The sequence below is a fragment of the Calypte anna genome, chromosome 2, assembly GCF_003957555.1.
Source record: "Calypte anna isolate BGI_N300 chromosome 2, bCalAnn1_v1.p, whole genome shotgun sequence".
Lineage (NCBI taxonomy): Eukaryota > Metazoa > Chordata > Aves > Apodiformes > Trochilidae > Calypte > Calypte anna.
This window is the reverse complement of record NC_044245.1, coordinates 128,069,474-128,092,786: the sequence shown is the minus strand read 5'-3', so window position 1 is coordinate 128,092,786 and position 23,313 is coordinate 128,069,474. Positions and strand designations below refer to the sequence as shown.

Here is a 23,313-nt window from a genome sequence, read left to right as displayed (position 1 = left end):
AAACAATATGAAACACAGACATTGCATTTTGGCAGTTTCAAAGGAAAAAGAGTTTTTTCTAACAAAGGACACTTTTCTGAAGAAGACAGTTTTAATGTTTTAAGATAATAGTTCTTTCAGAGAAAACTGAATCCCCCAACTTTTTCAGTCTGGTTTGGAGGATCATATCCAATAATATATATTTCCTTGGATCTCACTCAGCCAAATCACGGGCCTCCTAGTCATGTCAAAATTGGATTCTTAAATTTGCTGAGTTCATGCTCTAGAAATACAGAGACAGGTCTCTAACACCTGTTTTGCATAAAAGTCTGGAAAGGCCTGCTCTTACTCAAAATCTTAACTTGCTATTTTGGAAAAATAACATTAGAAACTTGTGACTTACAGCAGGAACAATCAATCTTTACACTAACTAAAGTCAGAGGAAGAAGAGCAGAAAAGGAAGTGCCCATTTTCATTGAGATTGATGTTTAAATCTAGAAGTCTGCTTCAAAAAAAGGGGCTGACATATGTGCAAGGACACAAAGGTCAGACTGTGCTTTTTTAAGCTTGGATCTGTTCAGACTGATCATGCTTTAAACAACAGGTTTGGAGTGCTTGTACCTAAATTTGGACAGAAAGTCTTGGACTTTTGAACAACAGCTAGTATATCTTTTTCATAGGACAAAAAAAGTATTTCATTGTGGTTAATCATAAACTGGAGATATTTTTAAAATTGTACACCCCACTATTTCTGCCTATTGCATTCAGCAGGACAGATCAAGATCTATTGGGCAGCAATGATTTCGCAGAATCACACAGAATCTCCTCTTGTACAGCACAGAACTTCCTGCCACAGCCAGATGGAAGCTATCATCTATGGGGCAGAAGGCATTACTTGATCTTAATCACCATTAGGTTTAGGGTATCAGTCTTTAACTGAACATTTAACTGAAGCTTTGGTTTTGGTAGCTGTGTTGCACTGAACTTAAACCAATGACACACATATCAGCAAAGGTGAATGGTGTGGAGGTTCGAGGTTCACGCTGCATGGGAACGATGGATTTGTTCATGCAAATCACCCAGAGTGATATCAAGTGGCTGGTTGCACAATTTTTGGAAAGAATTATTTATCTTTGTCTGGATGGTATATCTTCTCCAAGGTTTACAGACAGTCTGTTTTTTTGGTCTGTGCAAGCTCTGTTTGGCCTCGTTCTCCCTCCTGCTACTCGGTGCTTCCAGTATGGGGATAGATCTGCCTCCTCACCTACCATTTAAACAGACATGTCTGCAGAGCAGGGCCTCTCCAAGAGGCATGACACATGGCAGTGCTTTGTTATAAGCTCAATGCACTCATTGTAACTTGCAGGTCTTGTGGTAGGAAGGTCAGTGTTTCTGTACTCCATGGCTAGACATGTATTGTGCCTGCTAAATACTGCTGTAGTATTTCAACACAGTGGGAACCCAGACAAGAGGTCATGCTCTGCATTAATGTGTAGGATCTTGGAAAATCAATACAGTTCAAATAACAGGAGACCACTGCTCAGCCCTTGACTATTCCTATGGCACACAGAGCACTCTGAACACACGGGGATGGCAATGGCTTTGCCACCAAGCTGCCACTGAGCACACAGAAAGTACAACAGACTCTCTGCTAACTCCTACCAATTACTCAGTCATGCAAGGAGACATGTTATTGAAAAAGGAATGGTTCCCTTGCCCTAGACATCTCTTCAGAATATTTTTTTCTGTAATACAAATTACTGGAAGAGACTGAAGGCCAGTCTCTGAGCCTCTTGAGTCAAACTTTGTGTCCAGCAAGCTCCAGGCCAGAGCCTATATTTCTTTTTGCTGTCTGAGGGCCTGGTCCAACAACCATTAGAATCAACAGAAAGGCAAATTGATTTGAAAGACTTGGGATAAATCATCTCAGGCCAAAACCTGCCCCATTGCAATCACCAGAAAATTTGCCATTGACCTCAGAGGTTGCAGGATGAAATACCCAGGCTCTTGGTCAGCAGGTATTTAAGTACACACACATAATTTATTCCATTTGAACCCATTCGTATGCCTAAGTACTTGTCAGATCTGGAACAAAAGTACACCAGTCACCAGGCTGAGCAGCAGAATAGGCTTCAGATCTGGCTCTCTTACCAACAGAGATGTGATTTGGAGGGAAGAATAAGCAACTCCATTGTTTCCACCATTTTGTGACCACAAGGAATTAAAGAAAGTAAGTGAAATATAGAGGGAAGAAACTGAAAACAACATTACAGAAAGAGGAATGCTTCTGCCCCTTTAATTACTTCTCAGATGACTGGAAAAAAATATAAACACTGGCCTTTTAAATTCACTATGTGTCTGTGTCTCAAATACATCCCAAGCCTTCCCAGGGCTTGCCTACACTGGAAGAATGCATTATGTTAATTGATTACACGTAACACTTAATATAACAATCAAGATAAACAAAGAGTACTGTGATTAACATTATTGTTGTTGTTGACCCAAGGTAACCCAGCTGCTAAACATGACAGTTCTTGTCTACACTGAGTGCTTTGTATCACCTTAATTAACGTGTTCTAACACAATATAATTTTTTAATATGCATAAATCCTTTGGGGCATTTATTCTGTAAATTTAATTTTCTGTCTCGCCTATTTTGAGTTCACAGACACGCGCTGCTTTTGCCATCTCTCCTCCCCTCTTCAATCTTGGAGCCACTATAATTGAAAATCAAGGAAGCTTTGTAGGTTTTTTCATGAGCTGCTTTAATTTGTAAACTGAAAGTTCAATCAAACGTACAATCAGTTTACACCCCTTGATAGTGCTGGTGTTATAAAAATAAACTTGATCTCAACATTCAGGAAGGTTTAGTGCAGCTTCAAAAAGTATCATCAAAAAGCAGACATTTTAAGTTTTACAAAAAAATGGCAAATTGTATCAGCTAGGCAGTTTGTTGTTCAAATTACACAGCCTGCTCCCAGCTGCAGGAAGGCACTCTTCAGCTTTTTTTCCAAAATTAACTTTCTCTGTTTTGTTTTAAATAGAAAAGCTTTGACCTTACATGAAAAAACAAAACAAACCCAACCAACCAACCAAAAAAAAAACCTCAACAAAACACACAAGTGTACAAAAACAATACTATTAAACACTGAGGCTGAAAGATCAAGATGTTTATCTGAACCCCAGCAGCTGTGCCACACTGGAGTTACGCACCTTGTATTTTAGTAGAAGATGTCATCATCGCTTGATACTGAACATTAGGGCCCCTCAGTTTAGGAAGGATACCGAGGTCCTGGAGCAGGTCCAAAGGAGTGCAACTAAGCTAGTGAAGGGACTCGAGCACAGACCCAATGAGGAGAGGCTGAGGGAGCTGGGGCTGTTCAGCCTGGAGAAGAGGAGGCTCTGAGGAGACCTCATCACTCTCTACAACTCCCTGAAAGGAGGGGGTAGCCAGGTGGGGGTTGGTCTCTTTTCCCAGGCAACTCTCAGCAAGACAAGAGGACACGGTCTTAAGTTGTGCCAGGGGAAGTTTAGGTTGGATATTAGAAAGAATTTCTTTACAGAGAGGGTGATCAGACATTGGAATGGGCTGCCCAGGTAAGTAGTGGATTCTCCATCCCTGGAGATATTTAAGAAGAGACTGGATGTGGCACTCAGTGTCATGGTCTGGTAACTGCAGCGGCAGTCGATCAAGGGTTGGACTTGATGATCTCTGAGGTCCTTTCCAACCCAGTCAATTCTATGATTCTATGATTCTATGATTACTGAAATGATGAAAAATCCTCATGTTGCATGTAAATCAGTTTGGCTGCACATCACCCATTTAGTTCAGCATCTTTGGAAGGGTGCAGTTATTTGCCTGCCTGGCATTTGGTACAGTCTGCAGTGACTATTAATGCTCTGATACATTGATTTATATTAGTTGTAGGTACACTAGGATAATAAGGGGTCTGGAGAACAGGTCTTACGAGGAGAGGCTGAAGGAGCTGGGGCTGTTCAGCCTGGGGAAGAGGAGGCTGAGGGGAGACCTTATTGCTCTCTACAGCTACCTGAAAGGAGGGTGTAGCCAGGTGAGGGTTGGTCTCCTTTCCCTAGGGACTAGTGATAGGATAAGAGGAAATGGGCTCATGTTGTGTCAGGGGAGGTTCAGGTTAGATATTAGGAAAAATTTCTTCACCGAAAGAGTGGTGAAGCATTGGAATCAGTTGCCCAGGGAGGTGGTGGAGTCACCATTCCTGTGAGTATTAAAAAAATGGGTACATGGGAGATCTCCCAAAGATGGGTGCTTAGGGAATGATTGAGTGGTTAAGGTGGTGTAGGAATGATGGTTGGACTCAATGATTTTGGAGGTCCTTTCCAACCATGATGAATCTATGATATTAAGTGACCAAAGTGCTGGAGTGAGTGCAGAGGAGGGCAATGAAGCTGGTAAAGGGCCTGGAGAATAAATCTTACAAAGAACAATTGAAGGAGCTGAGATTGTTTAGTATGACAAATAGGAGGCTGAGGGGAGACCTCATTGCTCTCTGTAACTTCCTGAAAGGACATTGTAGAGAGGTGCTGGTCTCTTCTCACAGGTAGTTAGCAATAGAACAAGAGGGAATGGCTTCAAGTTGCAACAGGGTAGGTTTATACTGAACATTAGGAAAACAATTCTCACAGAAAGAGTGCTCAGACACTGGAATAGGCTTCCCAAGGAGGTGGTTGAGTCACCATCCTTAGATGAGTTTAAGGGTCATTTGGATGTTGTGTTGGGGGATACGGTTTAGGGGACAACTTTGTAGAACAGGGATGATGGTTGGGCTCGATTATCCCAAGGGTCTCTTCCAACCTGAAGGATTCTGTGAGTCCAGCATGGCTGCACCAGCTCTCCTGGACTCTGACTTCACTGCCTGGAAATTCCTTTCCTCTTCGCTCTTCATTTCCCAGAAGAGCTCTGGTGTTTATGTTTATCACCTTTTTTTAAAAAAAATTTTTTTTGCCTTAAAAGCTGTGAGTGAATGGGGTAAGCGACCTCACGGACACGTTTTCTAGGCCATCCCCTTCTACGAGGACAAGCTGAGAGCCCTAGGGTTGGTCAGCCTGGAGAAGCTTCCTTTCCAACCCCACTCCATCCCATGACTCCATCACCCCACACAGTGCGGGGGGGGGGGGGGGGCGGAGGCGGGCACCTCCCTGCCCGCCCGTCACGTGCGTTAGCGACAGCCGGCGGCGCCTCCCATTGGCTGAGGGGCGGGAGGGGGCGGGGCCAGCGCGGCCGGGCCGTCAGCTGCGCTCCGCGGCTATAACAACAAAGGGGCTCCGCGGAGTGCGGAGTTGGCTCGGCCGCGGAGCCGGGAGCAGCGCGGTGTAGCGGGTGAGTTTTATATGGTGCGGGGCCTGGGCCTGCGGCTGAGGCTCGGCTTCAGAGTCAAACGATGGGGTTGTAACGGTGGTCCCGCGGGATGAGCTTGCCCCAGGCGGAAAGGCAGCTGCGGAGTTCCCGTTTTCCACCCCCCCCCCCCCCACCCTCCACCACCGTATCCATCCCGGCTTGGTTGTCATGGGAAAATAGGGAGGCCGGGAGGATTTTCCTGTTTTCCCGGTAGTTGTGGGCTTTCCCCTCCACACCCCGCTCGCTGAACAGCGGGGCTGGGCTGGGAGCGCAGCCGGGAAGGTGCGCAGCTGCTGCGGGCTCTGCCGGGGCAGCCGCCGGGAAAGTGGCTTCGTGGAGCCTCCTGGTGGTAATGAAATGTCTGCGAGTTGGGGGCACGGGGGAGAAATGAGAAATGAGTTAGGAGGGGGGTGTCTTTTCTCTTTTTTTCTTCTGATTTTTTTTGTTGTACTCTTTTGTTTGGTTTTTGTTTAGCCTGCAGCCCATCCCTTCTACTAAGGTGGAAGGGGGAAAAAAAATCTCAATGCAGAAATACAATATTGTTGACAAGTGTTGGATGTGTTATCTGTAACAGCCTTTTATCAGCTCCTGTAGCTGAGTCAGCTGTTCCCTAGTCTTGTCTTTTCTTGCAGCTGATAGTTCCTGTCTCAGAATTACCTCCTCCAGCCTCTGGCTACTTTCCCTCCCCTGGCCACAACAGTGTCACTTCTTAGTGCCCATCAGACTTGCACAACGGCACCCAAATGTGGCGTTTTTAAAGGCACTTTATCCAGAAGGATGTCAAAACATCAACCAGTTTCAGAGAGGTTCAGATGTTTGGAGTTTTTTGTTTTGTTTGTGGTTTTTTGATTGCTTGTTTCTTTTTTATCTGTCTTGGGGTGGGAGGAAGACACAGAAAGCCTTTTATGGGTCAAAAGCTGTAGTTTGTTTCACTTGCATTCTAGGCATCAGTGATCTCTGGGTTGTTAGAGGTTGGTTATTTCGTGTTGTTGTGATGTCTCTGAAGTCTTAATGTAGGAGTATGAGCTCTCCATGCTCAGAACAAAAAGATAGCTTCTTCCTGAAGGGACTTCTAGTCTCGCTCTTGGGAAGAGGCAGTGGGTGAGTGGGGGAGTCCAGGGAACACCAGGGCTGATCAGCAATTACACTGTGGCTTTCTAGTTAGCCTAAAGAAAAAAAAAAAGCGTTTTGTTCCTAGGCCTTCTGCCAAAGGAGAGTTAGGGTTGGATGTGGAAGATAGCTGGAAAGCTACAGACTTTATGCTTCCACCTAGAGTCTGTTTCCTTATCCATGGCAAGATCTGTCTGTAATTGAAAAGCTCAAACCTTTTCAGGAAGATGGTTAGGAACACTGTGGGCATTTGGCATTTCCTAAGTTAACCCATCCTGGTCTTAGCAACCTTAATGGTTAAAAGCATTTCCTTCTGATAACCACTGAAAATTGAACTTCGCTGCAGTTAAAAGCCACTTCTGCTTGCTGTGAGTGTAGAAGAAAGGAATAAAAGTTTGCCTCTTAACATAATTGACTACCGTTGTAATTTTTTTTCCTTCCCTCTGTTAAGCACTTCCCTTTTTAAAATTTTTACCATTTTTCTTTAAACTTCTGATCGCTCTTGTAGCACTCTTAAGGAGAGCCCACATGTTTAATTTTCAAGAGTGATCCTAAAAAATAACTTTTTATCTCTGCTGCAGCTGAGCCTGTTGTTCCTAGCCTTGTCTTCCCACAGCATTAGTTATGCACTCAGGTTCTTCAGCAGAAACTTCTTGAGTTACACAAAACCTTTTCAGGTTGCTTCTAAATAATACTTTAAATTCTAATCCCATCCTTTTGTGCTGTTTGAATAAGGAGGTAGCTGCCTAGGTGTCTATGGGAGCAGTACTGTATGGATGCATTCAGTGGAGCAGGTGATGGGGTCCAGTGTCCTGAAGTAAGGTGATGTAGGAGTCTTTAGTGTAGCCTGCATATTACAGGGTGAAGTAAGGGATATTGGCCTTAAGCAATCTTTGTGGGTTGTGTTTTCTTTTAATGGCTGGGTTTGCCTAGTGTAGTGTAGTCTTACTTTCTCTTTCTGAATACAGACACTCATGGTCTCTTACCTGGGTATTTAATTATTGAGCAGGTATTTAATCTGTAATAATTCTGACATTCTGTGACAAATATAACTATGGTGCAATTAACTTGTAGTTAATTTGGTGAGTATTTTTCACATACTGTCTTTACTTTTCAGGCTACTTTAATTGCTTCTATTTGTTGGCTCATACATACATGTTCAAAGGCTGATCTGAGGTGGCTGAACTTTCAGCTGCTTGATACTAACAGGATTTTTCATCTTAAATGTCAAACGTTGAGTTCAGCCTTATGGTGACTGTTTATATATAGATTTTGGGAAGTATGTTAAGAAGTAAGCATTGGTTTTAATTAAGTATATGAGTTACTTTGTCTTGTTACATAGACTTAAGCATACATGACTAGTTAAATGCTTGCTGTGAAAATGGTCTCCCCAGTAACTACACAGTGCACTTTGAACCTAAAGAAGGGATTTGCCTTCCTGCTGTGTTAACTTGTAGAAAGTGGCTCTGAACAGTCTGTGGTGGGAGGGAGAAGAAACACTCCCTTGGGCACCCCTGGGAGCTTTTACAGGAGCCTCTGGGAGAGGTGTGAGGCTGTGTCAACAGAGGAGATGTGTTGTGTGGAGCAAGAAACAATCGTGCACTTCACATCTCTCTGATCAGAAGGAAGACAGGGCAGGGCGCTGGGGAACACCTCAGTGAGTGCAGGCATAAGGCACCTGTGCAAAAGTCCTCTCCTCCTGTAGGAGAAGGTGGGGATTGGCAGCTGAATGGACCTTTGCACAGGGAGGAGGATCTAGGAGGAAGGTGCTCCACTCCACTTGGACTTTTTCTATGTATCTGGCTGGGAAGGAATGGTGAATGGCAGTGAAGCTGCCTCTCCTCGCAGGGAAAAACATTCACTGGTATCTCAGACTGCACCGATGACATGGGATTTAATTTTGTTCGTGAATGATGTTAGCTGTTCCTTTGTCATTAAGACTCTTGTCATCCTTTCTTTTTCTTTCTTTCTTTCAGGTTTTACATAAACTGTTTACCAGCCATGCCTCTGCATGTCCTCTACCTAAGCTGATAAAGTATCTATGCACTTTAATCTCAAGTCTTTGCCACTCTGCTAGTACAGTGCAAGCTGTGCCTTGGGCCTTGAAGTTAAAGACCTACTAGCCAAAGTCTTGTTCTGCCTTAGTAATGTTCCAGAGATTAAATAACATGCTCATGGGAGAGATTGATAATTTGTCCAGCCAAGAGCCAGAGTTCAGTGAGAAAGAAGATGACGAGTGGATTCTAGTTGACTTCATAGGTAAGACATCTCTCAAACACAAGTTTTGCCTTACTTGTCTTGCTTCCATGTAAAGGAACCATAACCAGTGTAGATTAGAGTGTAATGTGTCTTCCAAACAAATGTACCAAAACACGTTACGTGAACTGGTGAGAAAAATGATGTCGTGTTTATAAGCCTGACACAGGCTTGAGCAGAACTACGTGTACAGATAAAATATTTGACTTATTATACAACTGTATAGCTTTACTGATAACAGTTGTTTTACATGTCTAGCATGGCTTATCAGAGAACTCCCTTTTCCCCTCCCCTTGCTTTTAAAAAAATAAAGAATTGTATATGTGCTAATGGGGGTTTATTTCTGTTTGTTTTTTTTTATCTCCTTTCTGGCTTTGTGCAACCTTGTTGGTTTTGACCTGCACTCACCAACATCCATGGGTTCCTCTGCACTGACTAATGCCCACCTACAGCAGACACTTGCACTAACTGCTCTGGGGAGGAAGTGGACATCACTGAAGCATCAGATGCGGACGGCTCACCTGTCTTCTCTTGTTTGCCATCTCCCTTGGAACACTTGCCAGAGGCCAGCGAGTCTTGCTTCATCCAGTTTGAGTCATGTCCCATGGAGGAGAGCTGGTTTATTACCCCTCCCCCATGTTTTACTGCAGGTGGATTAACCACTATCAAAGTGGAAACCAGTCCCATGGAGAACCTTCTAATAGAGCATCCCAGCATGTCTGTGTATGCTGTCCACAATGCTTGTCACAGCCTTAATGAGACTGGATGTGGAGATGAGGAGTTCCATGGTCCAGGTAGTCCTAGGTACGTCTGAATGCTCTTGTCAAGAAGCTCTGTTGCTCAGAATATCTGGTTTCTACTTGATCAACTTAGACACTTAATACTGAATTTTCCAGTGTATTTTGGAGCAAGTGAATAAAGCATGAATACTACACAGGGTGGGTAAGGGTTGTCAGGGCTGCCTGCCAGCCTAGAAAAATGTTATAGAAGATTATGTCAGGAAGGAGTTGGGTATGCTGTTTTGACACTGCAATGAATATTTATGGAGCCTCATTATTCCACTGCAGAATATGCTCTGCTTCTGTTGAAACTGGTGGCAGTTAACTTTATAGCAGGTGATGCAGATTAGAAAGTACTTTACCCTCTCCATAGCTCTGTGTATCTTTCATAACTGCTACTCAGTGAGCTTTCATTCACCTCCTGAGATGAAAAATATTGCTTTAATTACCCTGACAGGGAAGTCTGTTTTGGTTTGTTTTTTTTTTTCTGTTCTTCAACTCAGTAATAGATTAGGACAGGATTAAATTCTTCCACAGGTGACTTGTGGAACAAAAGCAAACTGACATATTCCACAAAACTTACTCCCCTTGAGGTGAAATATGGTGCTACAAACTTCTGCTTTTAACAAGGGAAGAAGTTGTGCTCTTTGGTTTTGAGCCATGAAGATCTGTCCATGTGGGATTTTGCAGAGGCATGATTACCATGCACTGCTTTGGTGTTAACTATTTGGTACATACAGCTATACAAGTATGGTATACCTAGCTGTATACACAATTTGCTGTTGTGACTTCACATTTGCCCATGTGTTCATTGATTTGGAAATACCTGGGTGTTTTGTGAAGCCTGTTTAATAACAAAAACTGGCTTGTTGTCCCATCTACTGCTTATCCTTAGAAATCATAGTATTTCTAAGCTTTGTTATATAGGGGGAAAAAATAGTGTAGTGGTAGAGTTGCTGTAGGTAGATGCCGTAACTTTTCTGGTCATCTCTTTGCCATATTTCAAGTTCTTAGTTCAAAGAAACTGGTGACTTTGAGATGGCATGCTGGTGTATAATATTGAAGTGCAGTGTTGGTACCCTCTATCTTAGAGTGGAGGATTTGTATAATTCTTTCGGGAAGGCAGTTTGTGATGTTAAGCATCAAGAGTCTAGCTTAATTTCAATATAGGGGGAAGCTATGAGCACACAGCATCATTAAAATAAGAGTCTGAAGGAACTTGGAAGAGATCTGCAGGCTGCAAGGCATGCCTTAGTGAAAGGCAGCAGACCAGTTTATCTAAAGTACCAGTTTGCATGCCAAAACTGGGCACTGTCTTCTCAGTGACTTGAGCTGGAGATACTGATATAAACTCTGGAGAAGAATTCTGTCTTGCATTACACAGTACAGATAAGCTGCTTTAATGTGCTAAAGGTGTGATGAACTTCAGCTGGTGTGTGATTAAGTTTCTTCACACTAACTTCTGTGCCATTGCTTTGTCAGAGGATCTAGGGGTTTTTTATAGGTTATTTTGGGTGGCAGAACTGGGAGGAGACTTTAAGTCCACAGCTGAAGTAGACTACATAAGCTGGGAACATCAATTACACTGATAATGCAGTAAGTTTCAAAAGATGTTTTGAAGTCTCTAGAGGTTTAATGGTTGGCCATTTGACATTGTAGGGCCAAGAAAAGCTGCTTAAGGCACACTGGCACAGTAAGTACTTCTGTTTTGGGACAGTGCTTTTGTTTAATCAGGCTCCTAGCAACACTGCTTCCTCTAGAGCCTTGTCTGACAAAACAATACTGGTTTTATGACTAACCTTTGTGCCAAATGATGTTCCTTGATCAAGCCTAACTACATCTGCTTTAACAAGTCAAAACGCTAAGGGCAGGAAAGTTACTCGGGTATTAATTGAACAGTGGGGTCTGAAGCCTTTAATGTTTCTTGTGAGGTCTGGTTCTATAGCACAACTGGCAGGACACTTACACTTTCCAGCAGAATAGATGCTGGAGTTGCTGCAGTCAATATATGTAGCAGTGGTCTGGCTTTAGACACAGCCCCTCTAAAATGACATTTTGACTATTGGTGGAATCAGCCCTGGTCTTTTGGTGCTGGGGGCTCACTAGTTTCCAGGCTATCAAGATGCTACCTTTCAGAAAAAGTATGTGGCCTTTCAGCAAATTCAGACCACTTCTGGTTTAACTTTCAGATAACAAGTACAAGAGTGTTGGTTTACAAACAAGTTTAAACATTACCAACCAGCATTTTTAAATTTGTTTTTTCTTCTTCTCTTGGGGAGGAAATCTATTTGTTCCTTTTACATTCCTTACAAGCAAAAGGATGCTGTATAAGCTTCCCCCTGTTTATCAGGTTAGTCATGTGTTTTTCTGTAACAAACCACAGTGCTTTGTATTAACAGCTAATGCCTTTTGCTAGCTAATGATTTGCAGAAAGGGCATGCTTAGGTAATATAGGTTCTAAAATAAGTGTGGTGTAGCTTTAAAGCTCCATAGGGCTTTCCCTAGAAAGGCTTCACTTGGAGTTCCACCTCCAGCACTGTTCAGTGCATTAAGGGATTACCCCACATAGGAAACAGTAGCCCTATATTTGCAGGCACCCTCATGTAAATTAAACTGATGTGATCTGCACAGAGAGTATTTACAAGGCACTGGGAGTTGATCTGTGTTGTATTAATCACTTGCTTTGTATTTCAAGTGGTAGGTTTAGGCAACATCCAGTGAACAGGCAGGGGAAAGCCAGCATGTCCCAGGTGGCTGTTCTGGAGTCTGTAGGCTTCAGTCAGTCAATGGACTAACCGAGGAGCCAAAAGCAAGTGGGTTTAAACATTCAAAAAAACAAACCCAAACACAACAACCAGATGGGGGAGAATATTCCCTTGCTGACGAGGGAATACTTTGCTCCAGTGTGGAGTGGCAGGAGGCACAGCTCACTTCTGTGCCAGGCACCTGCAGCCCTCCCAGAAGGAAGGCTCTAAGGGCATATCATGGGCATGGGTGGCTATACTTATCATAGAATCATAGAATAGGCTGGGTTGGAAGGGACCTCAGAGATCATCGAGTCCAAACCTTGATCAACTACCGCCACAGTCACTAGACTATGGCACTGAGTGCCATATATACCCACAGAGACATCAGTAAAGTCAAATAAAGCTCTTCCAGAAGAGACTTCATTATAGTGTCATGCTAGTGCTGAAAAACAGTTTCCAAGAAACCTCTTGCTCATGCCTGAGCAAGCTCCTGATCTTGCAGACATCTTTCCTGGCCACCACTGAGTTGACAGCTGGTTATTGAGTCCTGGGTGAGGAAAAAGAGGGCAAGCAACTCTGGTACCACTGGTCTCACACCAGATCAGGTGTTTAAATTTGGCATTTACTTTGCTTTTAAAACTACCAGGCTTATTTTTAGCTTTACTTTGGAGGGTTTAGGAAACACCCATGATTGTTCTGTCAAGGAGAGAAGTTCTTTTCAATGTCAGTCTCTGCTTGCATAGGCTGCTGGTTTGTTTTTCACTAGTGCATGAATGAGTAAGGGTTTGGCAAACCTGCTGACTGACTGCTCTTGAAATCTAGAGGGGTGGTTGAGGAACAATCTTTCTAAGTTATTTCCTGTGTGTGTCACAACTGGTCTTTCTCATTCTTCTGCATGAGCATTGTTTGGATTTACTTGTGTGGCTGGCAATCCAAACACACTTTCATTAGCCTGCTTCTGTTTTCAAGCTGAACTACCTATGTTCAAGAAGATTCTGAACCACACTTTGCCTAGTGGATAACTCCAGGTCTTCTTAAGCTGGAGCAGTGTGAAACCACCTTGCCTTATTTCTTATCTTGTAGTGTATCTTGGGCTTGGGGAGGTGAGGTGGAGAGGGAAGGCTGCAATAATAAATACACCAAAAGTCCCAAGGCTACTGTGATGCCCTCACACAAAAAGTGAGTTAGGTGCCCTATGTGTTACTTTGCAGTGTGGTCTTCATAAACTAGTTTGACTTCACCTCAGCCCAAATTTCTGCTCAGCAGAATAAGGGTGTCCTTTTGAAATGCTGGATGTTGATGCCCCTGTTCTCCCCTTTATAGTTTGCATACCTTTCCAGAGCATCTCAGTAATGACTTGATATCTGTTGCTTACATTTCCAGACTGGAGGCACGAAATGAAACAGGACAGCATGTGCACTGCTATGTCACAGCTCTTGCTACTCGTTCAACTTTTCTGGAAAAAAATAAGAGCTTTCGTCCTACCCACTGGATAAAAGAACATAATGAAAGACACTCTCTCAACAGAAACAGTCTCCGTCGCCAAAACCTCACCAGGGATTGCCACTCTCGGCAAGTCAAGCACAATGGACTCTTTGTTCACCAGCCTTGCCAGCGCCAGTTCAATTACTGATGGCTCTTGTGGTTTTAATCTATGGTCTAATTGGTTTTTTAGGTTGCTCTTGTTTTCATGCATAGGTAACTGTGGTCAATCCGAAGTTGATCATCAATCCCTCGCGTGCAATCGTAATTAGTGTTGCATCCTTTTGGAATGACACATAAATCTCTTGAGCATCTTGCAGCAAGTCCTAAACATTGATGTTAAATATCGATGTCTTGGAAGCCTATCAGTACAATAGCTTGTGTGTTGTTTTAAACTAAGATTTATAGATGGGTTCCTAGTTCGTATTTTAAAGAAATTTAACTGAGATGGAAATCAGTTACATTTTGCATTAATCAAAGTGGAGTTAGAAAATTTGAGATTAGCCATATACTTTAATGAGCTGTACTTGACAGCTTGTGTATTTGTCTGTGTATTCAGCATATATGATTACTTTCTAACAATGAAATACTATAGCTGCCAGTGGATATTACATAGCTATGTTGAGCTGTTACAAGAAGGACATCCAGCCTAAATTGCCTAGTACCTACTCGTGTAGGTGTGTTGGGTGACTGTGAGTCTGTGTAGGTGTGTTGGGTACGTAATATGGGTATTGGAAAAGGGTTAAATGTTCCCCTGATGTTGTATGATATGGCACTGGTGTTACAGATGTAGTACCTCACAGTGGAGTGAAAGGAAATGGACCTATGGGTTAAGTGCAGGTGCACAACCCAGAGAGCTGAACTGGGTTTTACTTGGTACAGTTCGAGTGTTTTACTCCTTTTATCTAATTCTCCTAATTTTCTCTCTTTCTCTCTCTACAAAAAAATGAAGTCTGAGTTAATTGTGATTGAAAATGAAGGGCAGTGTGTGGCAGGGAGAAAAGCATGTGGAATATCAGTCTTACAGAGCTAAATGCAGTGATAACAGGGTGTATAAAAACCAAGTTAGATCAGCAGTGGTTGTTCTCCTAGCCCATTGGGGGCAGAAGGACTGGATAGCAATTCTGTGGACCAACAGGGACAAAAAGCCATTCCAAACTAACAACTAGCTATCTTAAAAACACTGTGCAAGATGTTTTGGAAGTTGGCAGGCACTTAAAAAGAGAAGTTCACCTGCTGACAAAGAGTGTGTGTTACACAGCAGCTGCATGGCAGCCAAGCCCTGGTAGATCAATTGGGAAAGCAGATTGAGTGGCTGTGGAGGTGAGTAAGCAGAAACCTGAACAGAAAGAAGGGGGGAAATATAAGTTCATCCCCCTTTCTGTCTGTGCTTAACTTGACTTACTCTTTTTCCCTTGTCCATAGTGCCTAGGACATCAAAGTGTTAACAATACATTCAACCATGTCTTCCAGTAGTCCTTATACAGAAGTCAGTATAAGGAGTAATGTGAGGAGTCTTTGAAATTAGGCAAGACCAACAATGTGAATTATTCCAGACCTATGAAGTATTTTGAATTCAGCTAAATGCTTCAGTTTCACTGAAACCAAACAGTTTGGGTTAACTTTGATGTTAGTAGTACTGTTGTGCATTCTGCAGCTGGAGTTGTTGTGGAACATACTTAGTGTACAGGAAATGGTGTTTATAACCTCTCACTACAGCTGTGCTGCTTCACTGGAATTAGTTAGAATTATTGTAAAGGGATGTTGACAAATAGTTAAATGCATAAGAGCAAGTGGTGCTTTCCTGGATACACTAGTCTTTTTTTTTTTTTTTTTTTTCAGGACATGTTGAACTTGAATGAACAGTGAAAGAAAACAAATTTGGTTACATCATGCATTTCCAAAATGAGATTGTTATTACTCTTCTCAGCAGTACATGCTTATGTCTGTACAACAATTCTTTTGTGGTCCAAATACCCTGGTTTATCTGCAAGTAGCTGTAGTTTCACCAGTCTCTCGTCTGTTCACAAGTATTCTTACTTGCCTCAGATTATCTACCTTTATCACTCCAACCTTCTGCCTGGCTTGAACTTCCTTCTCCTCACTGCCAACTTTCTAGCTCAGGAAAATTCTTTCCTTTCCTGTATTATTTTTCTTTATATAAAGTAACTACTTTCCTTCAGCTTTAATTTTCTTAAAGTGAAATGAAGGAAGATGGAGTCTCCACCTCCCCACGTTGGAAGGAGCAAGTAATCCTTTAACTTAACAGGGAGATGGAGCTGAGAGTATAAGGCTCCCAGGCGTTACAGTGAGAGCCTTGGTCTGTTCTTCTCAGTGGGCAAGTAAATGCAACTTTAGACTGCTCCTAGGATTGGGAGATACTGATCTTCTTATACTACATTACTAGATGACTTTCTGGTGATGAAAACCTATATCTTTCAGGATATAAACTGTTTTGTTGCACAAAGCTGTGCTTCTCGATTTGTAATATTGGAAACCATATTATTGTGTGATAGTACTGCATCAATGGCTTTTTGTTAATTTGTTTTATGTATTTATGTTGGTCTAGCCCTCTTTTGTGCCTGGAGCTATTGGGCAATTAGAATTGTTTGGTTTTCTGTTTTAATAGTGAGCTGTGTGGCTTTTTATATGGTTTTTGAATTGTATTACAGTGTGTTTTTTCTTGTAAAAGTGGAGGCCTTGCACTGTCTCATACTGATTGATATTCATGAATCTTGCTGAAACTGTATTTTCATATATATTGGTCAATAGACAGATTTGCATGTCGAACTGTGCCTTTTACACAGCAAACTTGAAGATTCAAAAGGGACATTTCAGTTAGGGTTAATACTGTACATCAGTCTATGCATATATGGCAGCTTCTCTCCAGAGCCACTTCTCTATTTGTAGCAGTCCTTTTGATATGGAAGAATGTCTGGCTCTTATTTTTAAAGTTTAACACAAGCTGGAAACCGACAAAATACAGCACTTTGCCAAAAAGTAGCATTGCTTAACCAGTTTGTATTTACTAAAGCAATCTGTATTTTGTTTTCATGGTGCGTTCTGCGCACCATGGGGGACGTGATCTTAACTCTCAATAAAAAATGGCCTATTAAAAATTGTCAGACTGTTCTTTTATGTACAGGTCAGTCAAAATGCAAATGCCTGAGCACCCCATTCAGGTGTGGTTGGTACAAGTACTGAGTACCCTGGAGTGTTTGTTCCAGTACAGAAGTTTTTCTGGGAATCAGTTTGCATTGCTGATCAGTGCATGGTGTGAGTAGCACTGTACATCTGTGGCATTTGCTGGGTTTCCTGATCAGCATGCAGAAGTACTGGACTGCAGGACAGAGAAAAACGTGACTACTTGCACAGGGTTGTGGGGAAGGAGGTTTGGGGTTTTTTTGGTTTTGTTTGGGTTTTTTGTTTTGTTTTTATCTAGGCTGAACCTCTAATTTCAACTCGTACCCATTGCCTTTCATGCTCTTGCTGTGCACCACCATGAGGAGTCTGTGTAGAAGGCTGCTGTTAATATTGAAGAGGTGGCAGCAGGGTCAGGTAACCTGTGAGGTTTCCTGTTCAAATGTCAAGGAAAGGGGTTAGGAAAAGCAAAGCCATGCCATCGGTAGTTGAATCTGACAGGGGATATGGAGGAAAACAGGCCTTCCACAGGCATATCAGGTGCAAAAGGAAAATTACAGAAAATGTGGGTCTGCTCCTAAATGGAGCAGGAGGCTTCATGACAAAGGCCATGGAGAAGGCTGAGGTATTCCATGTCTCCTTTGCCTTTTGTCTCTAGGAGAAAGCACAGCCCGTGGGAACTGTGGGCTCCTGAGACCAGTAGCAAAGACTACAGTAAAGATCATCAACCTTTTGTTGAGAAGGTTCAAGGTAAGAAAGGTTTTAAGACATGGCATGTACACAGATCTATGGGATACATCAACAGCTGGTGAGCTGGTGCACTGAGAACTGCCAGAACTCCTGTGGTTAAATGGTTGTGATCAGTGGCACCAAGTCCAGCTGGAAGCCAGTTGCTACTGGCATCCCCTAGAGGATGATTCTGGGGTTTATGCTGTTGAAAGTACTTATTAATTAGCTGGATCATGGGGTAAAGTGCACAATCAGGAAGCTTGCAGAAGATGGGAGGAGTTGTTTATACACCAGAGGGCTGCCCTGCCCTTCAGAAGGACCTCGAAAAACTGGAGATATGGGCTGACAGAAACCTCATGGAGCTCAACAAAGAGAAAGGTGGCATCTTGTACCTATTGTGAAAATAATACCAGGGACCAGCACAGACCGGAGACTGAATGGCAGGAAAGCAGCTGGGGGTCGTGGTGGACAGCGAGGTGAGCATGATCCAGCAGTGCACCCTTGCGGCTTTGAATAAAAACAAAACCAAAAACAACTTAAAAGCCTTCTGGGCTGTGTTAGGAAGAGTTGCCAGCAGGTGGAGTGTAGGTGAGCCTTCATTCAATGCTGAAGAGACGGATCTGGATGCTGTGCCCAGTGTTGAGCTCCCCAGTATAAGAAGGACATGAACATACTGGAATAGATCAGCAAGGGACCAGGGAGATGATTATGGGATTGGAGACTCAAATATCTGGGAGGGGCTAAGAAAGCTGTGATTGTTTAGGCTGGAGGAGAAAAGGGTCATCGGGGAGAGGAAATCTTTTCAAGGTGTATAAACACATGAGGGCAGTGAAGATGGAGCCAGACTCTTCCCTAGTGTGCCCAGTGAAAAGACAAAAGGCAATTGGTGCAAGCTGAAATATGGCAAATTCCATTTAAATGTAAGAAATTGGCTCACTGATCTTCTCTGGGCTGTTCTTTTGACTTTTTCTGAAATAGTGTGTGAATTATTTTTTGTGTTTTCCCTGTAGTCATCAGTCATTCTTCATTCAGATCTCCATGTCTTCTCAGTGATCATGGAGAGTGGCCTTGCAAGGACATCAGACATCTCTCAGCACATAGGATGCAGGCTGCTGGGCCCCATGGATCTGCATGGGTTAAGTTGTTGCAGGTCGTCCATGACTTGATTCTCACTCCCTGAACAAACCAGGTGACTATTTAACTGACAGCAATTAAATTAATTTATGCCAAAGAGCATCTATCTTCCTAGCAGAAGCACTGAATAACCTGTTTTTGGATTTTGGTTGGTTGGTTGGTTGGCTTCTTGGGTTTTGTTTTGTTTTAGGTTTTGTTGTTGTTTTTTTTAATGTAGATTTTGTGACTCAGACATTTATCAGAGCAGTGAGTCTATGTGGAGCTGTGCAGAACTCAGGAGGAGAAAGTTCTACCAATTATGCCTGCATGATCATATCCACCCAGATAATCTAGCATAGCTATACTGATAGTGTTCTCCCTAGGGATGCTTAGTTCAGATTTAATGCAGCTTTTTAAATTCAGGTTGAACCTGATTCCAAAGTATGATTCCAAAATATGAATGAGTGTATTTTAAACTTCTCTGTGCTAAAACAAAAATATTCCTATAAAGGGTCATATCAGTGTGACCATATTGACTTAAGTTCTTGCTTTACATTCTATTTTTCCTGTTTATATAAATCCTTTTACGTCTCTGATGAAGCTAGCATGCTAATTGCTTTTCTTTGACACTTAACACTGATGAGGGCACTGTTTCCTCATTCAGTCATTCACTTGCTGCTTTCTTTGTCTTGTGGCCTTCTTTTGGTGCATGTTTATAACCACAAAATGCTGTTGCCTCCGTTATTCAGTGATATTTGCAAGTAGGGTTCCGGGTTTTTGACAGATGTAGAAATGACTCATCAAAAGAGCAGGCCAGGGCTGCTGTGGCACTGTTGTTTGCATCATGTGGCTGCAATAATCAGTCTTGGAATAAGTGGGACTGAACTTAGACTTAACAGGATGTTTCTCTGTGAAAATACTATCTTGGCACTACTGCTGTATAACTAATACTTCAGAAGTTTAAATCTCTTGACTTTTTCCTAAATCTTTTTGGCAGATTGGTATCTGAATGCTCAAATGCCTTAATGAGTCAGATAACTATGTTGTCATTTCATGAGCAAGCTAAGGAAAGAGAGTAATAGCCAAAAAAGAAAATCCAGACAAGAGGAGCAAAACTAGGATAGTGGCCAGGAGCAGACTTCAGATCTCAACTTGCAGACAGGGCCTGTGCCATGTGTCTATTTCTCCTGAAGTGCAGCCTTCATGTTACTGTGTCCAAGCAAGATGACCTGGTCAGGCAATCTAATAAGGAATACAATTATGCCCAAAAATCTTGGCTAGGGCACAACACGGATCTCTCCAGAGTTAAAGGTGATGTGCAGGAGATAATACCCAAGATTCAAGCTGTGGAGAATCATAAATCTTAAACCCAAGTGTTGAGAAAGTGTTTGCTACAGTGCTTGGAAGCTGGAGTACCATCACCTTGCCTGCTTGGGAAGAAAAGTCCTGAGCCCAAGGCCCAGCAGCTGTAATCTTGATGAGGTGATGTGAGTCGTGTCAATGAGGAATTGAAGGAGGAATAACACATGCTGCTAGGTCAGAGGCTGAACGAGGGAGAAGAAGGACCTTCCCTGCAGCTAGGTGACTGCTTCTCCTGCTTCCCTGAATGGGGAAGGGGTGTCTCCTAACATGCTGCTCGCACGAGGAGGTTATGGTGAGAATAAGTTAATCTGTTTTGGTTTTTAAAGGTACTGTATTATTGTCCTGCATTGTTCTACATTACTTTCTCTGTGATCTGAGATTCCTTCTTTCCCCCAACCTACATTTGTCTCCTGGTCCAAAAGATGTTACTTCTGCAGCCCAGTGGTGAAGTGATGCTGGAAAACATGAAAGAAGTGGGTCTTGTTAATTCTTAGAGCTGAAGACAGGAGATCCAACACAGGTAGGTGAAGATAGAATCAATGTTTGGCTGTTACAGCTTTTGTTTTTCACTGCAGGGATGCTGTCCTTACCTTGACTGTAGATGTTGTATCAAAAGATAACCAAGAAAAGCAACTTCAGCTGAGTAAACTTGTAAGGATGGTTCTGTAATTCCTGCCTTTCCAATGGGGCACAGAAGGTGGCTCACACCTTCTGTGGAACATACCTAGAACTTGTAATTAGGAAAAAAATAAATCATGAAAACTGTAAGACTAATCTAAAAGGACTTGCCAGATCCCAGCACAAAAACTGCTTAGCAGTTGCAGTGTATTAGAAGCTTAAAAAATCTTCTCCCTTTCACATTTAACTTCCCTAAGGAGGCATCCACATAATGAAAGAGGATGTACTGTACTAACCCACTTGGGAGGGTCCTAGTGTCCACCATGTCACTTCAGTTGTATCACCACATCAAGAGATCAGCACATTATCTTGCATTAAAAACTTAATTTCATTGTCTGCATCAGGACTGTATTACACATGACCTTCTGGATTTGGTTTTGGGTTGGGGTTTTTTTTTGTTTGGTTTTTTGTGGGGTTTTTTTGGTTTTTTTTTCTTTCCTGCGCAGCTGAGAATTTCTGGGAGAAGTTGCTGGCAGGACAGAGAATGATGATGCATTTTCCACTATGGAGGCAAAACCACAAACATGACCTGCACATGACCTGTAGCAGTTCACAGCAAAAGGTGTGGAAAAATGAGCAGCACAGTCATTACAGTCTGTGCTGAGACCTATCAGTGACAGACCTGGTCCATTCAATTTTTAGCTGCTACTCACTATGTAGTATTCTCCTTTCGTGGTGTGCCATGGAATTTATTCCTGATGGATGAAAAGCATTTTGCTGAGTGGAGGCTGGCTGCCCTCAAGCCCTAATCTTACAGCTGTGTAGGGTGGAGGATTTTTAGGGAAAAAGATACTTTGCCTCTGCTCTCTTCTTGGACCCTTCATAAAGTTCCAGGGTTTTTAGCAAGCTGGCTATGGTAGGGCTTCAACTTCAGCAAGTCAGGGAAAGGCTGGAGTCAGTTAAGGCTGGAGTTAGGTTAAGGCCCAAATTCAGGAGACTGCCCTCTCTCTGAAGGTGGTGAAGTGTGAGATGCTCTTCTAGAGAGTAGAACATCTTGCTGGTGGACTTGTGTAGAGATCATCTAACAGAGATACCTGCTGAAGGTTGCATCTTCTTTAGGTATTGCAAACTATGACATGAGTTAGATTTTTTTAAATGACCTGTTGTGATGTAGACAGCTGATAAAGATTGTCTCCAAGTGCCAATGGGCTTGAACAGATGACAGCAGTTTGTGGGTTTTGTTACATTCCTCTTGAGCCACAATTAGTAGATTTTCTTTGTGATGAAGACTGGAATGGGCATTTCAGAGCTGAGGGGACTGTGTGGCTGCTACCTCCATTTTGTATGTCTATCTGCATGCTACTTTATCTGAAGTTTGCAGGAATTGTTGTCCCACTTCCATCATGTGATGTACGCACCCACAGATGAGAGATGGCCCTTGCTGCCCACAACTTGTGACCTGTCAATCTGTTGTTAACAACCCATCCCTAACATCTCTGCCTTTGGTGAGCTCTGGTGCCTTTTCTCTTGCCCTTGGAAATCCTATAAGGTAAGCACCAAAACCTAGTTGTCTTGCTTAGTTACTAAGTCACATATTTGGCAGCAAAAACTTGTTTACTCTTTATTAGTATTACACTTGGGAAAAGAAAAAGCAGAAGTGAAAAAAAAATGAAGCAGTGGATTTATGTGAGGGCAGCTGTTGATGCTCTTTGTAATGGTTTGCAGCATGTCTGCTTTGGACTGCAGGAGAAGAGAGGTAAAGTAACGATTGCTTCCCATCAGAAAAATGCCTGCAGGTGCCCTGTGTTGAGATGAGGGGCTGCCTCCATGCACAGCCAAGCATTGCTAAGTATATAGCACTGTGGGTGTGATTGCTTTTGGGGTAGTGTTTGGGGGTTCTTTATTTGGAAAACTCCATGCAATCCATCACCAGCAAACTTAAAGAAGTCATTATGGCACCCTACTCAGCATTTGTTAGGCACACCTGGAAGACTGTGTTCAGTTTTGGTCCCCACTATACAAAAAAGTTGTGGACAAACCTAGAGGGTAGAGGGCCTTGAGAAAGGCCCCAAAGATGATCAAAGGACTGGGAATCCTGTGCACAAGGAAAGAGTGAGAGAACTGGATTTGTTCAGCTTTGAGAATCATAGAATTGTAGAATCATAGCATGGTTTGGGTTGGAAGGCACCTTAAAGATCACTTAGTTCCAACTGCCCTGCATGGGCAGGGACACCTTCCACTAAACCAAGATGCTCAAAGACCCATCCAGCCTGGCTTTGAACACTTCCAGGGATGGGACATCCACAACTTCCCTTGTCAACCTGTGTCCCAGTGTCTCACTTCTTTCATTGTAAAGAATATCTTCCTTATATCTAGTCTAAATCTCCTTTTAGTTTTAAACCATTACCTCTTATCCTGTCATAGCAGGCCCTGCTATAATATTTGTCCCTGTCTTTCTTACAAGCTCCCTTTAAACACTGAAAGCCCACAGTAAAGTCTCCCTGGAACCTTCTCCTCTCCAGAATGAACCGCCCCAACTCTCTCAGCCCTTCTTTGTAAGGAGACGTGGTCCAGTCCTCTGAAGGGAGATCAAGGCTTAGGGGAGACCTCATCACCATGTTCC

General features: G+C 42.8%; 1 protein-coding gene across 5 annotated transcripts; it reads left to right on the top strand.

Moving 5' to 3' along the window:
- The first annotated feature begins 4,183 nt into the window (after positions 1-4,183).
- TP53INP1 (tumor protein p53 inducible nuclear protein 1) lies at positions 4,184-16,846 on the top strand. 5 transcript variants are annotated; one of them, XM_030444780.1, is made up of 5 exons: positions 4,184-4,216; positions 8,440-8,722; positions 9,172-9,523; positions 13,329-13,424; positions 13,629-16,846. In XM_030444780.1, exons 2-5 carry the CDS (start codon positions 8,611-8,613, stop codon positions 13,876-13,878), a joined length of 810 nt encoding a protein of 269 aa, XP_030300640.1. In that variant the 5' UTR covers positions 4,184-4,216; positions 8,440-8,610; the 3' UTR covers positions 13,879-16,846. The 5 variants fall into 5 exon arrangements, with proteins under 5 accessions (XP_030300640.1, XP_030300641.1, XP_030300639.1 ...); XM_030444781.1 differs by lacking the exon at positions 4,184-4,216 and adding an exon at positions 5,239-5,335 and having other exon boundaries at positions 9,175-9,523; XM_030444779.1 differs by lacking the exon at positions 4,184-4,216 and adding an exon at positions 5,239-5,335.
- Positions 16,847-23,313: the final 6,467 nt, after the last annotated feature.

Coding starts and splice junctions, on each gene's coding strand:
- TP53INP1 (XM_030444780.1), top strand. CDS start 8,611: ATGTTCCAGAGATTAAATAACATGCTCATGGGAGAGATTGATAATTTG. Junction 9,524..13,328: donor CATGGTCCAGGTAGTCCTAG/GTACGTCTGAAT, acceptor CTTATCTTGTAG/TGTATCTTGGGCTTGGGGAG. Junction 13,425..13,628: donor GTGATGCCCTCACACAAAAA/GTGAGTTAGGTG, acceptor TTACATTTCCAG/ACTGGAGGCACGAAATGAAA.